This window comes from Marmota marmota, unplaced genomic scaffold (genome assembly GCF_001458135.2).
Source record: "Marmota marmota marmota unplaced genomic scaffold, marMar, whole genome shotgun sequence".
Taxonomy (NCBI): Eukaryota; Metazoa; Chordata; class Mammalia; order Rodentia; family Sciuridae; genus Marmota; species Marmota marmota.
This window is the reverse complement of record NW_025999990.1, coordinates 45,762,304-45,779,105: the sequence shown is the minus strand read 5'-3', so window position 1 is coordinate 45,779,105 and position 16,802 is coordinate 45,762,304. Positions and strand designations below refer to the sequence as shown.

General features: G+C 37.2%; 1 protein-coding gene across 1 annotated transcript in view; it reads right to left on the bottom strand.

Moving 5' to 3' along the window:
* Smchd1 (structural maintenance of chromosomes flexible hinge domain containing 1) overlaps positions 1–16,796 on the bottom strand; it is a 139,938-nt gene extending 123,142 nt beyond the window's left edge. The window contains exon 1 of the mRNA XM_048806597.1: positions 16,565–16,796. Coding sequence (XP_048662554.1) covers positions 16,565–16,741 — 177 coding nt within the window. The 5' untranslated portion in view covers positions 16,742–16,796. The remainder of the gene's footprint in view (positions 1–16,564) is intronic.
* Between the last annotated feature and the right edge of the window lie 6 nt (positions 16,797–16,802).

Sequence of the window (16,802 nt, the reverse complement as noted above, 5' to 3'; positions counted from 1 at the left end):
CATCTTACACAATAACAAGAATCTAAAATTTGTACAACCATATTGGAAAGCAATTTGGCTTACTTTAGGAAGCTTAAAGACACTTCTATACTAAGTAGTTCCACCCTAGAGAAATAAGGCCCTAGACATAAAGTAAATAAGATTCTATTTATTTATCAGATTTATATTAGGTTTCTATATAATTGTGACAGGCATTTATCGTTCATTACTGCTTTATTTCTACAATGTTCCAACTGTCAGATCATGCACTAATACATCCTCTGTAACAAAATATACTTTTACAATTACTGAAAAAACTGCAAAGGATTGCAGATCGATGTACAACTGAAAGGTATTTATATCTAATTATTTCATACATTCTCTCTGTAAATCAATTATTTTTAAATTTTCTTGAGGAGCTTTCTAGGATAATTGCATAGAATACTTCATCTAGCAAGCCACCAGTTATATAGAAACCTTCTGCCCCTCATCTTTCAATGTATCTTTTTTTTTATTTTTATTTATTTTTTTTGTCATGCATGACAGTAGAATGCATTTTGATATATAATGCATACATGGAATGTACATACATCAATCATATTGTCTATTCTATTCTGCTGCCCTTCCTATCCTCCCTACTCCACCCCTCCTCTCCGATCCTTTCTAACTAACGTGACACACTTTTTTTTTCTTTTTCTCATTACAACATCATATATGTATTCTGTATAACAATGAGATTCTCCTTCCATCTTCTGTGCAACTCCCCTTCTCCCTCTTTAGTGATAGTCTCCTTCTCATGCTCTTCCTCCTATCCCATTTTGAGTCACCCTCCTTATATCAGAGAAGACATTCGGCATTTGTTTTTTTAGGGATTGGCTAACTTCATTTAGCATAATCTGCTCTAATGCCATCTATTTGCCTGCAAATGCCATGATTTTATTATTTTTTAGTGCTGAGTAATATTCCATTGTGTATAAATGCCACATGTTTTTAATCCATTTATTTATTGAAGAGCATCTAGGTTGGTTCCAATTTCTAGCTATTGTGAATTGTGCTGCTATAAACATTGATGTGGCTGTGTCCCTGTAGTATGCTCTTCTTAGGTCTTTTGGGTATAGTCCGAGAAGGGGAATAGCTGGGTCAAATGGTGGTTCCATTCCCAGTTTTCCAAGGAATCTCCATACTGCTTTCCAAATTGGCTGCACCAATTTGTAGTCCCACCAGCAATGTATGAATATACCTTTTTCCCAGCATCCTCGCCAGCACTTATTGTTGTTTGACTTCATAATGGCTGCCATTCTTATTGGAGTGAGATGGTATCTTAGAGTAGTTTTAATTTGCATTTCTCTGCTTGCTAGAGATGGTGAGCATTTTTTCATGTATTTGTTGATTGATTGTATGTCCTCCTCTGAGAAGTGTCTGTTCAAGTCCTTGGTCCATTTGTTGATTGGGTTATTTGCTTTTTGTTGTTTAACCTTGTGAGTTCTTTGTATACTCTAGAGATTAGAGCTCTATCAGATGTTGAGGGGTAAAAATTTGTTCCCAGGATGTAGGCTCCCTATTCACCTCACATATTATTTCTCTTGCTGAGAAAAAACTTTTTAGTTTGAATTCGTCCCATTTGTTGATTCTTGGTTTTAACTCTTGTGCTATAGGTGTCTTATTAAGAAATTTGGGGCTTGCCCCCACATGATGAAGACTAGGACCAACTTTATCTTCTATTAGACGCAGAGTCTCTGGTCTAATTCCTAGCTCCTTGATCCATTTTGAGTTGACTTTTGTGCATGGTGAGAGAAAGGGATTCAATTTCATTTTGTTGCATATGGATTTCCAGTTTTCCCAGCACCATTTGTTGAAGATGCTATCCTTTCTCCATTGCATGGTTTTAGCACCTTTGTCTAATATAAGGTAGTTGTAATTTTGTGGATTTGTCTCTGTGTCCTCTATTTTGTACCATTGGTCTACCAGCCTGTTTTGGTGCCAGTACCATGCTGTTTTTATTACTATAGCTCTATAATATAGTTTAAAATCTGGAATCGCGATACCACCAATTTCACTCTTCCTGCTTAGAATTACTTTAGCTATTCTGGGTCTCTTGTTTTTCCAGATGAATTTCATGATTGCTTTTTCTATTTCTGCAAGGAATGTCATTGGGATTTTGATGGGAATTGCATTGAATCTGTAAAGTGCTTTTGGTAGTATGGCCATCTTAATAATATTAATTCTACCAATCCATGAGCAAGGTAAATCCTTCCATCTTCTAAGGTCTTCTTCTATTTCTGTCTTCAGGGTTCTGTAGTTTTCATTGTATAGCTCTTTCACCTCTTTTGTTAAGTTGGTTCCCAGGTATTTTATTTTTTTTGAGGATATTGTGAATGGAGTATTCGTCCTCATTTCCATTTCAGAGAATTTGTCACTGATATACAGGAATGCCTTTGATTTATTGGTATTGATTTTATATCCTGACACTCTGCTGAATTCATTTACAAGTTCTAGAAGTTTCTTGGTTGAATTTTTTGGGTCTGCTAGTATAGGATCATGTCATCGGCAAATAGTGATAATTTAAGTTCTTCCTTTCCTATAGTTATGCCTTTAATTTCTTTCGTCTAATTGCTCTGGATAGTGTTTCAAGAACTATGTTGAATAGAAGTGGTAAGAGAGGGCATCCCTGTCTTGTTCCAGATTTTAAAGGGAATGTCCTCAATTTTTCTCCATTTAGAATGATACTGGCCTGAGGCTTAGCATATATAGCTTTTACCATTTTGAGGTAATTTCTTGTTATCCCTAATTTTTCTAGAGTTTTGAACATAAAAAGATGCTGTGTTTTGTCGAATGCTTTATCAGCATCTATTGAGATGATCATACGGTTCTTATCTTTAAGTCTATTGATGTGGTGAATCACATTTATTGATTTCCGTATATTCAACCAGCTTTGCATCCCAGGGATGAATCCCACTTGGTCATGGTGCACGATCTTTTTGATATGTTTTTGTATCCGATTTGCCAGAATTTTATTGAGGATTTTTGCATCTAAATTCATTAGGGATATTGGTCTGTAGTTTTCTTTCTTTGAGGTGTCTTTATCTGGTTTGGGAATCAGGGTGATATTGGCCTCACAGAATGAATTTGGAAGTGCTCCCTCTTTTTCTATCTCCTGAAATAGATTGTAGAGTATTGGTATTGGTTCTTCTTTAAAGTTCTTATAAAACTCTGCTGCATATCCGTCCAGTCCTGGGTTTTTCTTGGTTGGTAGTTTTTTGATGGCTTCTTCTATTTCCTCACTTGATATTGGTCTGTTTAGGTTGTTTATATCATCCTGACTCAATCTGGGTAGCTCATATGCCTTAAGGAATTCACTGATGCCTTCACTATTCTCTATTTTATTAGAGTATAGGGTTTCAAAATAACTTCTAATTATCTTCTGTATTTCTGAATTGTCTGTCGTGATGTTGCCGTTTTCATCCCGGAAGCTAGAAATTTGGGTTCTCTCTCTTCTTCTCTTTGTTAGCGTGGCTGGTGGTCTATCAATCTTATTTATTTTACCAAAGAACCAACTTTTAGTTTTGTCAATTTTTTCAATTGTTTCTTTTGTTTCGATTTCATTGATTTCAGCTCTGATTTTAATTATTTCTTGCCTTCTACTGTATTTGCTCCTGATTTGTTCTTCTTTTTCTAAGGCTTCGAGGTGTAGTGTGAGGTCATTTATTTGTTGGCTTTTCCTTCTTTTAAGGAATGAACTCCATGAAATGAATTTTCCTCTTAGTACTGTTTTCATAGTGTCCCAGAGATTTCGATATGTTGTGTCTGAGTTTTCATTTACCTCTAAGAATTTTTTAATTTCCTCTTTGATGTCTTCTGTAACCCTTTGTTCATTCAGTAGCATATTGTTTATTCTCCATGTGATGTAGGATTTTTTCTTTCTTATTTTATTATTGATTTCCAATTTCATTCCATTATGATCAGATAAAATACATGGTAGTATCTCTACTCCTTTGTAATTGCTAAGATTTGCCCTGTGACATAATATATGGTCTATTTTTGAGAAGGATCCATGTGCTGCTGAGAAGAAAGTGCATGCACTTGATGTTGGGTGGTATATTCTGTATATATCAATTAAGTCTAAGTTATTAATTATATTATTGAGTTCTATGGTTTCTTTATTCAACTTTTGTTTGGAAGATCTGTCCAGTGGTCAGAGAGGTGTGTTAAAATTTCCCATGATTATTGTGTTGTGGTCTATTTGACTCTTGAACTTGAGAAGAGTTTGTTTGATGAAAATAGCTGCACCATTGTTTGGGGCACATATATTAATGATCGTTAAGTCTTGTTGGTGTATGGATCCCTTGAGCAGTATGTAGTGTCCTGGTTTATCCCTTTGGCTTGATGTCTATTTTATTTGATACAAGTATGGACACCGCTGCTTGCTTCCGGGGTCCATATGAGTGGTATGATTTTTCCCAACCTTCTACCTTCAGTCTGTGTATGTCTTTTCCGATCAGATGAGTCTCCTGTAGGCAGCATATTGTTGGATCTTTTTTTAAAATCCATTCTACTAGCCTGTGTCTCTTGATTGGTGAATTTAAGCCATTAACATTTAAGGTTACTATTGAGATATGGTTTGTACTTCCAGCCATATTTGTTTATGTATGTTACTTAACATGATTTGTTTTTCCTCTTTGATTATGTTTTCCTTTACTGTACTACCTAGCGCTATTGGTTTTCATTGTTATTTTTCATTTCCTCTTCCTGTAATGTTTTGCCAAGGATGTTTTGAAGAGCTGGTTTTCTAGCTGCAAATTCTTTTAACTTTTGTTTATCGTGGAAGATTTTTATTTCATCTTCAATCCTGAAGCTTAATTTCGCTGGATACATGATTCTTGGTTGGAACCCTTTTTCTTTCAGCGTTTGAAATATGTTATTCTAGGATCTTCTAGCTTTCAGAGTCTGTATTGAAAGATCAGCTGTTATCGTGATTGGATTAACCCTAAATGTAATCTGCTTCCTCTCTCTTATGGCTTTTAAGATTCTCTCCTTATTCTGTATGTTGGGCATCTTCATTATTATGTGTCTTGGTGTGGATCTCTTATGATTTTGTATATTCAGTGTCCTGTACGCTTCTAGTATTTGGATTTCTTTTTCATTCTTTAAGTCTGGGAAGTTTTCTAGTGTTATTTCATTGAATAGATTGCTCATTCCCTTGGTTTACACCTCTATACCCTCTTGTACCCCAATAACTCTTAAGTTTGGTTTCTTTATGTTATCCCATAATTCTTGGATGTTCTGCTCATGGTTTCTTAACATTCTCGCTGAGCTGTTTATGTTCTTTTCAAGTTGAAAAACTTTGTCTTCATTGTCTGAAGTTCTATCTTCTAAGTGTTCTACTCTGCTGGTAATACTCTCATTTGAGTTTTTAATTTGGTTTATTGTTTCCTGCATTTCCAGGATTTCTGTTTCTTTTTTTTTAATATCCTCTATCTCCCTATAGAGTTGATCTTTTGCTTCTTGGATTTGTTTATGTAATTCATTGTCAAAGTGATCTTTCTTTGTCTGAATTTGCTGTATAACGTCTTCCTTGAGACTCCAGATCATCTGAAGCATGTATATCCTGAACTCTTTATCTGACATTCCATCAGCTGCAGATATTACCACACCTAATGTTGAATTGACCTGTTTGTTTGTGGTCCTTTCTTTTCTTGTCTTTTCATACTACTCATGTTTCTTTCTAGCTTTGTGAAACTGTTGTGTTAATGGTTTTCCCCTTATATATTTATATTGTTCTTGTATAACTCCAAAATCCCTCTTTTGCGTAGAAAGACAATGTTAACAGTTCCCAATATCAACAGTACATCATCTAAGCACAAGTTTTCATTATTAATACACTTATAGTTAGATTCTAAGTCTACAGATATTGGTTTCAATTATTATTTAAGAATATAGTCATTAGTTTCATAAAAGGCATACCATATCTGGTGGCATATAGAAAACTTAATTTCAGACGAAGGATGTTATACTTATGAGGGAAAGGAGTGAGGTTATGAGGTTAAACTAACTTAGCAACTTTGGAGAACTCTAACCAACAGACTGGTAATTTATGGAAGAATGTATAGACTCAACCTCCTATCTGTATTTAGATAGTTACCCTATGTATAGATGGCAAAAGTTAGGAGGTTGAAAGTGGGATAGAGGGAATACAAATGAAGAAAAGAAAAAAAATAACAAGGAAGAAATGAGAAATAAGCAAGAAGGAAAAAGAAAGTAAGATAGAAATAAAGAAAAAAATGGGGGGAAGATGGGGTATATGGAATTCCTCTATATTATATTATTTTGGTGATTCGGTTGTTCATGCACAGTTCTTGGTTTCACATATGTTGAGGTTGTGAGAGAGAGAGAAGAAAAGAAAAAGAGAAAAAAAAAGTCTCTCACAACACTGTTTTCCTTCCTTCCAGTAGGTGGCGTTGTCTATTCCTAGGCTTGAGCCTCTGTGTTCAGGGTGGTAGATATAGCCAATGTGAAACGACATGAGCTTTCACCTGTATTTTCACTACTCTAGTCTCTGAGGTGGAAACCAGGTGCCTGTACAGTTGTTCTTTTGCGTTGATAGGTACAACCCCCAAAGGCTGGTGGGAAATAATTTTGAGTTATCGCAGCTAAGGGTGGGGGAGTTGGAAACCGGGTACCTGGATCAGCCGCAGAACTGGGCTGGTAGCCACGCCCTCTTTGATTGGTTTTAAAGGTTGATGGGTTTCCTCTGGATTAGCACATGGGGTGGGGCCGGGCTTCCTGCTCGCGTCTGGCTTGGCGCCGGGCTTCCTCCTCCGGTCTGGCGTGGCGCCGGGCTTCCTGCTCCGGTCTGCCTTGGCGCCGGGCTTCCTCCTCCGGTCTGGCTTGACGCCGGGCTTCCTCCTCTGGTCTTCCTTGGCGCCGGGCTTCCTCCTCCAGTCTGCCTTGGCGCCGGGCTTCCTCCTCCGGTCTGCCTTGGCGCCGGGCTTACTGCTCCGGTCTGGCTTGGCCTGGCTTCCTGCCAGGCTTCCTCCTCTGGTCTGGCTTGACGCCGGGCTTCCTCAGTACTCCATCCTTTCTCATTGTATCTTTATCTATGGGTAAGAAAGCTATCAACCTTATTCCCTCTTCCAACATATGCAACTGCATTACCATAATGAAGGAATTTCATCCATCAAAGATTGTACAACTGTTGGGCTGGGATGTGGCTCAAGTGGTAGCGCGCTCGCCTGGCGTGCGTGCGGCCCGGGTTTGATCCTCAGCACCACATACAAACAAAGATGTTGTGTTCACCGAAAACTAAAAGATAAATATTAAAAAATTCTCTCTCTTAAAAAAAAAAAAAAAATCGTACAATTGTTCCTCTATTTACCATGTGATTACATTCCAAAAGACTGTAACTTAATGTTAAGTCAAAATGCATTCCATAGACCTAAGCTACCAAACATCATAGCTTATGTTAGTCTACCTTAAATGTCTTAAAAAGATTTATATTAGCCTACAGTTGAGCAAAATAATACAACCACTAATGCCCATTTTAAAATAAGATGTTGAATAAGGTGATACCATACTGAAAGTAAAAAAAACAGAAGGTATCCTATAGCATATTGCTAGCCTGGGATAAGATCAAAATTCAAAATCAATGTATGACTTCTGCAGAATGCATATTGCTTTTGAACCACTGTAAAGTTGAAAAATTCTAAGTCAAAACAAATTCAATCAGGGACTGACTGCATTTTCCTGCACTGAAGCAGATAGCTGTCTTACAATTTTTAACCTATATTAAAAAAAATCATATATTTTAATCAATAAATCAATTACAATTTAATTCAGACATGCAAATTATCTTGTTTTCCTTGTTTCATCTATCATTTCATGTAAAATTCTTAAATTCATAATTTTTCTAAGTACTTTATAGTTCTCATACTTTATACATTACTACTCATTGTACTTTTATTCAAAACATCATACCCTTCTCTCTCCATGTTGGTTTTTTCATTTGTTTGTTTTTTGTTTTGTGATACTGGGGATTGAACCCAGCGCCCTGTACTTGCTAGGCAGGCACCCTACTACTGAGCTACAAATCAGTCCTTTTTAAATCTTATTTTTTGAGACAAGGTCTCGCTAAGATATTCAGGCTGGTCTAGAACTTTCAATCCTCCTGCATCAGCCTCCTGAAAAGCTGGGATTACAAGTGTGTCCCACCATGCCTGTCTTCTCCCCAGATTTTTTGATCTAAATATCTATCTTAGGGCTGGGGTTGGGGCTCAGTGGTAGAGCGCTTTGCCTAGCACGTGTGAGGCACTGGGTTCGATTCTCAGCACCACATATAAACAAATAATGAAATAAAGGTCCATCAAAAACTAATAAACTTTTTTTTAAAATAAATAAATAAATAAAGATAAAAATCTATTCTTAGATGCAAAATGAGATTTTTCATGTATCTGTACTAACCTGACACTGAATACAGATATACTCTTCTGCTTTTCTGTATGTGAAAAGTCAGAGGGTCATTCTATTCAGGCAAGAGTCTTGACTGGACTTTTTTTCTTTTGTAAGAACTTTTTCTGAGTTAATTTTAAAAACATATGAATTTGTCTTTAATGGGGAATACAAAGCACTTGCCCTCCATATCCTTAGGACAGCTTCAAACTATCTGCTGGATAACTTCTCTTCAAAAGTCAATTTTAAGAGATGTTTATAGCTGGGTATGGTGGTGCATGTCTGTAATCCCAGTGATCTGGAAGGCTGAGGCAGGAGAATCTGAAGTTTGAGGGTAGCCTGGGCAACTCAGGGAGACCCTATCTCAAAAATAAATCAATTAATAAAAGGATTGGGGATGTAGTTCAGTGGCACAGCACCCCCTGGGTTCAATTTCTAGTACTGGAGAAAAAATATTACTTCTGAAGGGCTAACGTGCAGACTACAACATCTAAATAAGCTAAATTTCATCCATCGCTTAAGAGTATAGCTTAGTTGGAAAGAACATGCTTAGCATGCAAGAAGCCCTGGGTTTAATTCCCAGCACCAAAACACAAACAAACAAAATTCATGGATTTAAGTCAGTCAGAAACTACACAGCTTAATGTATTGCTCTGAAATTCTGCAAACTAGCCTTTAATGATTAGTGCTTTAGCACTATTTGATGTCTGTCCTACAGATCAGGAAAACCTATGCTGAACTGAAAGAAATTTCTACAAAAATTTAAAGGGTTAATAATTAAAACAGACTTTTCTACCCTAAATAACATACACCCTCTATCCTGTATTAAAGGTTAGGGTAAGAAGCAGCGGTTCCCATCTGTTATACATTTTATCACTCAGGATTTGTGAGGAATCTAGGGAAAATTTTTTCTCAAATAATTCCTTTGCTTTCTTAGAAGTTGCAATGCTTTTATTTTGAACAGCCTGTGAATTAATTAATTCTGTTTTCTTCTTTGTTTTGAACACCAGGAATCTCAAGACTTAGCATTAATATAATGTATTATCAAATAAATTTCCATTTATTAACTTTTCTCAGGTATTTTATTATTCTACATCTATTTGCCTTTACTTTTTTCCTTAGCTTTTGTTATTTTTAACACAATATACAGTTATAAGATTTCACAAATACTTTTTTGAGGAAAGCAAGAGATTGATCCATCTAAATAACAATCATAAATCAGCTACTAGTTTAAGCTCCTGTCCTCAAAGAGCATACAAAAAATATATCAGATAAAAAAAAAATTTAAAAATGGGGAAAAGAGGGACTGGGGTCGTGTGCCTCAGAGGTAGAATGCTCAAGAAGCGTGCTTGCCTAGCATGCGTGAGACAATGGGTTCAATCCTCAGCACCACATAAAAATAAAGATATTGTGTCCACCTATAACTAGAAAAAAATTACAAGTAAAAAAAAATGGGGAAAAGATCTGAATGAATATTTCTCAAAATACATACAAATGGCCAACAGCAGGTACAGGTTGGTTATTCCTTATCTGAGATGTTTAGAACTACAAGTGTTTTGAATTTTGAATTTTTTCCCTTCAGATTTTATAATATCTGCATACACATAAATGAGATATTTGGGGGATAGTTGCCAACTCTAAACATGAAATTCACTTATGCTTCATAATATCTTTGGGTGGAAGAGGAGGATTTACTGGAGATTAAACCCAGAAGTGCTCTACCATTAAGCTACATTCCTAGCCCATTTTATTTTTTTGAGACAAGGTGTCTTGCAAAAACAAAAAACAAAAGCTGCTAAAAATTGTGATCCTCCTGCCTCAGTCTCCTGAGTCACTGGGATTACAGGTGTGTACCACCACACCTGGCTATGTTTCATAATAGCTTATATTCATAGTCCAAAGGTAATTTTATACAGTATTTTTAATAATTTTGCATTCAAAATTTGTTTCATGGTGTGGATTTTTCTACATTTGCTCTCAGAAAGCTTCAGATTTTGGAACATTTCAGATTTTTATTTGGAATACTCAATTTGCACATGAAAAACTGCTTGTGTGGTGGCACAGGCCTGTAATTACTTACTCAGGAGGCTGAGACAAGAGGATCACAATTCAAGTCCAGCCTGGGCAATTTAGCAAGACAGTGTCTTGAAAAATAAAATAAGGGGGCCGGGGTTGTGTCTCAGGGTAGAGCACTCGCCTAGCATGTGCACACCCTGGGTTCGATCCTCCGCACCGCATAAAAATAAATAAGGGTATTGTGTTCCAACTACAACTAAAAAATAAATACTTAAAAAAAATTCACCTACAAAAGAAAAAGAAAATAAGTTCCCAACTACAACTAAAAAATAAATACTTAAAAAAATTCACCTACAAAAGAAAAAGAAAATAAGGGTTGTAGCTCAATGGTTGAGTGCTCACCTCACATGTGTAAGGCATTGGGTTCAACCCTCAGCAGCACGTAAAAAAATAAATAAATAAAACAAAGATATTGTGTCCACCCCATAACTAACTAAATAAATAACTTGAATAAAAATGAATAAATAAACAAATAAAATAAGAGGCTAGGGACATCGCTCAGCACTAGTGCACTTGCCTATCATGTACAAGGCCCAGAGTTCTATCCCCAATACCACAAATCATCATCATCATTATCAGGAAAATGCATATTAAAACAAAATTGTTACCTCACAATTTGTTAGAATGGCTATTACAAAAAAAAAAAAGACAAAAGATAGCTACATGCCTATAATCAAAGCTACTGGGAAGGATATGGTAGAAGGCTGGCAAGTCTGAACCCAGTCTCAGCAATTTAGTGAGATCCTGTCTCAAAATAAATAAGCACTGGGCTGGGGTTGTGGCTCAGTGGTAAAGCACTTGCCTAGCATGTGTGAGGCACTGGATTTGATCCTTGGTACCACATATAAATGAATACAAGTCCACTGAAAACTAAAATAAATAAACAAACAAATAGGCAGTGCTAGGGAAATAGTCAGTGGCAGAGCATACCTTGATTCAATCCCTATTCCACAAAAGAAAAGAGAGGAGGGATGCTAGCAAAGGAAAACCAGTACTGGTGAGATTATGGAGAAAAAGGAACCCTAGTACACTATTAGTGGGAGTGTAAGCTACTACAACTCTTGTGGAAAATAGTAAGGAGGTCTCTCAAGTAATAAAAAACAGAACTACCATATAATCTAACAAACTCACTACAGAGTATATATCCAAAGGAAATAAAGTTAGTATGTTGAAAAGAACTGCACTGTCACATTCATTGCTGGGCTATTCATAATACCCAAGATATGGAATCAACCTGTGTGTCCATAAATGGATAAAGAAAATGTGGTATATATATATATAAAATGGAATACCATTCAGTCTCAAAAAAAGGAAATCCTATCATTTGAGACATGGATGAACTTAAAGGATATTATGCTGTGAAATAAACCAGGCACAGAAAGACAAATACCACACAATGTGCCATGTAGAGAGTAAAAGGGAGTTATCAGAAATGAATAGGGTGCATGTAAGACTTGGGAAGATGTTGATTAGATATGGTCAGTTAGACAAAAGAAATAAATTGTAAAGATCTACTGTACATCATAACTATAGTTAATAACAATATATTGCATATACGGAATCTGTTAAAAGTAAAATTTAAATGTTCTTATCACAAAGAATAACATATGATGTATATATGTTAAATTCTTAAAGTCATTCTACAATGATATGTATATCAAATCATGGTGGTATACCATATATACACACAATTTTTGTCAACTGAAGTAAATAAAAGGCTGGATGTCCCTCAGTGGTAGAGTACCTGCTTAGCATATGTAAAACCTTGGGTCAATCCCCAGCACCACAGAAACTAAACAATAACTGTTTTGACTTATTATTTTTTATTGACCCTGACCTCATACATGCTAGGCAAACATTCCAGTGCTACATCCCTAGCCCTTTTTATTTTCTGAGACAAGGTCTCACTAAATTGCCTAGGCTGGCCTCCAACTTTCCATCCTCCTTCCTCAGCCTTCTGAATAGCTGGCATTACAGATACGCGCCATCACAGCACCTGGCTTTTAAATAAAAGTCAACTGGCCATATATATCCAGGTCCATCTCTGCTGTATTTACCTATATATTTACATCAATACTGTACTGTCTTGATTACTATAGTTTTGTAAAAAATCTTGAAATCAGGTAGTTTTAGTTCTCTGTTCTTTTTTCATTTTTTTAACTCTTTACTATATGACTATTCTAGATCTTATGCATTTTAATATAATTTTCTAAAACCTGCTCACCTATTTCTACAATAAACCCAAGTGGTGGGGCGAGGGGGAAATGATGGCATAAATACCATGACAGAACAAGACGGTACAGTGTAGCCACACAAAAGAAAAAGGAGACGATTTCTCAAAACTACAGCGTGGACACAGGGACTTAATATATTTAAAAACTTAATGATTAAAGTCATTTTTAATCTTTTATTATGCAAGGTCACATGTGCTCAGGTGAGTCAAAAGCTAGATGTTTAAGAGTTTATTCCAGATATACCCTTTCCTCCCCTTCCTTCTTGAAATAGCTCCCCTTTTCCACAAGGTGAGCTTTCCTCAACAGTTCAGAATCCCTAACACTCTCTTACACTACAAAAACTATTGGTTTAATTTACATTTTAACAACAAAAAAAAAACACTTTAATGTAGTTTAAGAATGCGCAACCTCTCCAAAGAGAAAAATTAATACTCTAAAACACAGTATGGGGAAAGTTTTTCTAAAAAGTACAAGCTTTATAAATCAAATTCATCTAGATTCCAATCCCAAGTGCACGAGTAGTTTCACTGCTTGTTAACTGTATAATCTTGGACTTAATACAGGACTTTAATTCAGTTCTTCATGTATGTAATGGAAACACTGTTATGAGATCTGTGACATAATTAAATGAGGCTTAAAAAAAAAAAGTCTACTTGGTCTTCTATTTTCTTACTAGTTCAAGTTAGTCTACTTAGTCTTCCTTTTTCTTAACAGTTCTCTCCCCTCACTTCTAATCAAATTTAACGTTCATCTATTCTAACAGTGAAAAATGAGAGGAAGAAAGAAAAAAATTAGCCAAAGGAAATTTATTCTTTGGTTTTAAGCTGAAACACTGAAAGAATAATAATAGATCTATCTGTTCTCTATAGCAAAGGACTTTATTTGAGGCATAGTGAATATATCCGAAAGAACATGAGTTCTGGGTTTGAATACTAATTTGACTTTTACTATCTCACTTAGGTGTGTCACCATCTCTAAGAGTAAATTCCACTTCTGCAATAAAAGGCTAATAATACTTCCCCTATCCAAGAGAGTTACTTAGACATCTCATAGGAGAAAAGGAAGAAGTAAATAATCTATTTCTAGAAGATGGGTTAACTAGCACAACTTTTTTGAAAAGCAATTTAAAAATATGTTTCATTGGACTAGGGATGTGACTCAAGCGGTAGCGCTCGCCTGGCATGCGTGCGGCCCTGGTTCGATCCTCAGCACCACATACAAACAACGATGTTGTGTCTGCTGAAAACTAAAAAAAAATAAATATTAAAATTCTCTCTCTCTCAAAAAAATAATAATAATAATAATAATTATATATATATATATATATATATTTCATCAATTACTTCTCAGCTTTTTGGCTAAAATCAAGTATAAAAATATGTATCAGGAGCTTTAAAAATGTTTCTGACTTTTGATCCAGTAATTTTATCTCTAGGATTCCTAACTAAAGAAACAATGAACACAACAGGCTATTAACTCAAAAATGTTTATCACAGGGTTGGGTTATGGCTCAGAGGTAGAGTGCTTGCCTAGCTCCATCCCCACCACCACATAAAAATAAATAAATAAATAAAGGTATTGTGTCTATCTACAACTGAATTTTTAAAAAAATGTTCATCACAGCATTATTTAAAACTGCAATATTGAAAATAAAGTAAATCAACCGCTATGTAAACAGTGGCACTAAATCAATCACTTCCAATTTTGAGTATGAAAACACACTAATAATTAGACACTTCTTAGCTAGGTGAGGAGGGAGGCACACATGGCTAAAATCCCAGCCTGTAATTCCAGTTACTCAGGAGGTTGAGGCAGGAGATGGCAAATTTGAGGCCAGCCCTATCTCAAAATAAAAATAGAAGATATGGGAATGCAGCTCAGTGGCAGAGTACTGCCTAGGAATCTCCAGGGCCTAAACAGGATCCCCACTACTCCAATAGCAACAACAACAACAAAAGACACTTCTGGTAATATTACCAAAATACAAAACATGTTCTGGTAATAAAAGGATAGAGATTAAAGACAACAGTGGCACACGCCTGTAATCTCAGCAGCTAAGAGGCTGAGGCAGGAGTATGCAAATTCAAAACCAGCCTCAGCAATTTAGAGGGCTTCTAAGCAATTCAGTGAGCGGCTGTCTCAAAATAAAATAAAATGAAATAGGTCTGGGGATGTAGCTCAGTGGTTAAGCACCTTTGGGTTCAATTCCTGTTACCAAAACAACAACAACAAAAAAACCTACAAAGACATAACCCCAAGTGCCAACTGTGTCAGTGAGTTAAAGGTTTAATTTTCTCACTTTGGTTCTGTATTTTCTTTAATGTACTGATATTTTTACAATAAAAATGACAAACTCAAGAGTTTCCCTTCTGAAGCATGGTTCTGAATATAAAACATTCAATAAAAAGATACACATTTATTCATTTACTTTTCAAAATGCAACTGGAATGTACAAATATAATGCACCAATTTAAAAATGTGGGAAAAACACAATATATGAAGAAAAATGCAAATGGAATCTACTACCACATATCCAGGCACAGAATGAAATTCAAAGTTTACAGGTTGTCTTCATTCATTTATCAGTTCTAATCTGCGCATTTACAATGCATAAAAGCACAATTCTAGACACTGGGAATACAAATGTGAATGAAACAGCATCCTTACTCCCTATTCGTTTTCATTCTGTGGATCTTAGTATCTATTATTTTAGCAACTGTATAGAGGTTATGTCTCCAAGATGTTTCTAAACCTATCAGCCTACTCAAGACAAAACACTGCTTTCAAAGTTCTTTTTCCTTGGAAGCTAAGTGTTTTTTAATAGCTTAAAAAGTACCTCATGTGGTTAATTCAGAGCATGACCACATTCCTCTTTAAAAAGCTGACGCAACAATACCACCTCCTATCTATAAGGTACTTCACAGATTAAAGCAGATTTTCCTACGTACACTTTTTCCTTCTTCTTTCAGGAGGTATTAGAGTTGAACCAAAGGCCTGGCCCTTGCTAGGCAAGTGTTCTCCCACTAAGCTATTCACCAGCCTTTTAAAAAAATTTTAGACACGGTCTTGCTTAATTGCCAAGGCTGGCCTCGAACCTTCGTTCCTCCTGCCTCAGCCTCCAGAGTAGCTTGAGGTCACGGGCATGCGCCACCACGCCCAGCTAGTCAGTAATTAGTTTAAAGCAAACTAATACAATGGGTATACAACGTTCTTTGTTGACACTCATGGATTTGGTTCGGGAACTCCAGGGGGTTAGAAAACCAGAAGGGCAGCTCCACCTGCAAAACTTAGCCAAGTGTTTCTGTGGCGGGGAAGACCCCTCCAGGGTTGGCCTCCCAAACCTTGACAGGACATCCCGAGAAATGCCTGCATCAGTTTATTAACTTGCGGTAAGCCTACTTCAGGAATTTCACAACTTTTAACCATCGCAACGCGCACAACACGGCTAGCGGATACAACTTCGTACCGAGTTTTTTGTTTTGATAAGTTAAGGACTTCAAGACAGACACCAATGCTCCCCGCTGCAGAGGGATTTAACTGGTAGGCGGCGATCGGGTTTAGCCGGCAGGAGCCAACAAACCCAGTGAGGTCGAATGCTGGGGCAGAGACCGCCCGAGGCAAAAGGAGGCCCGCAGAGGGGCCGGCTCGGCAGCTAGAGGCCGGAGCTAGGCCGGCCCTCGGCCGCGAGCATGGCGGACACTCAGGCGGGAAAAGCCCAGGCAGCCGGGCCAGGGCCGGGTGACAGGTTTATTGCCTCGGTGAGCGACCGGGGCTTCTTGTCCCCCTCCCACCCCAATTCCACCCGCGCATCCCTCCATCGCCCCCGCCGGTACCTGACACACGGAGGCGCGGAACGCCGCGTAGTCTGTGTGCTCCGCCACCTGCAGCGCCCGCTCCCCGAGCTCGGACTCCTTCTCGCGCCGGTCAAACAAGTACACCATCCTGGGGCCACCGCCTCCGCCGTCCTCCTCAGTCCCCACAGAGGGCCCGCTGGCGCCCGCCGCTGCCATGTTGAGGGAAAGGAGAAAAGACAGCGGCGCCGGTGATTGGCGCCGCGGCGCTCAGGGCCGA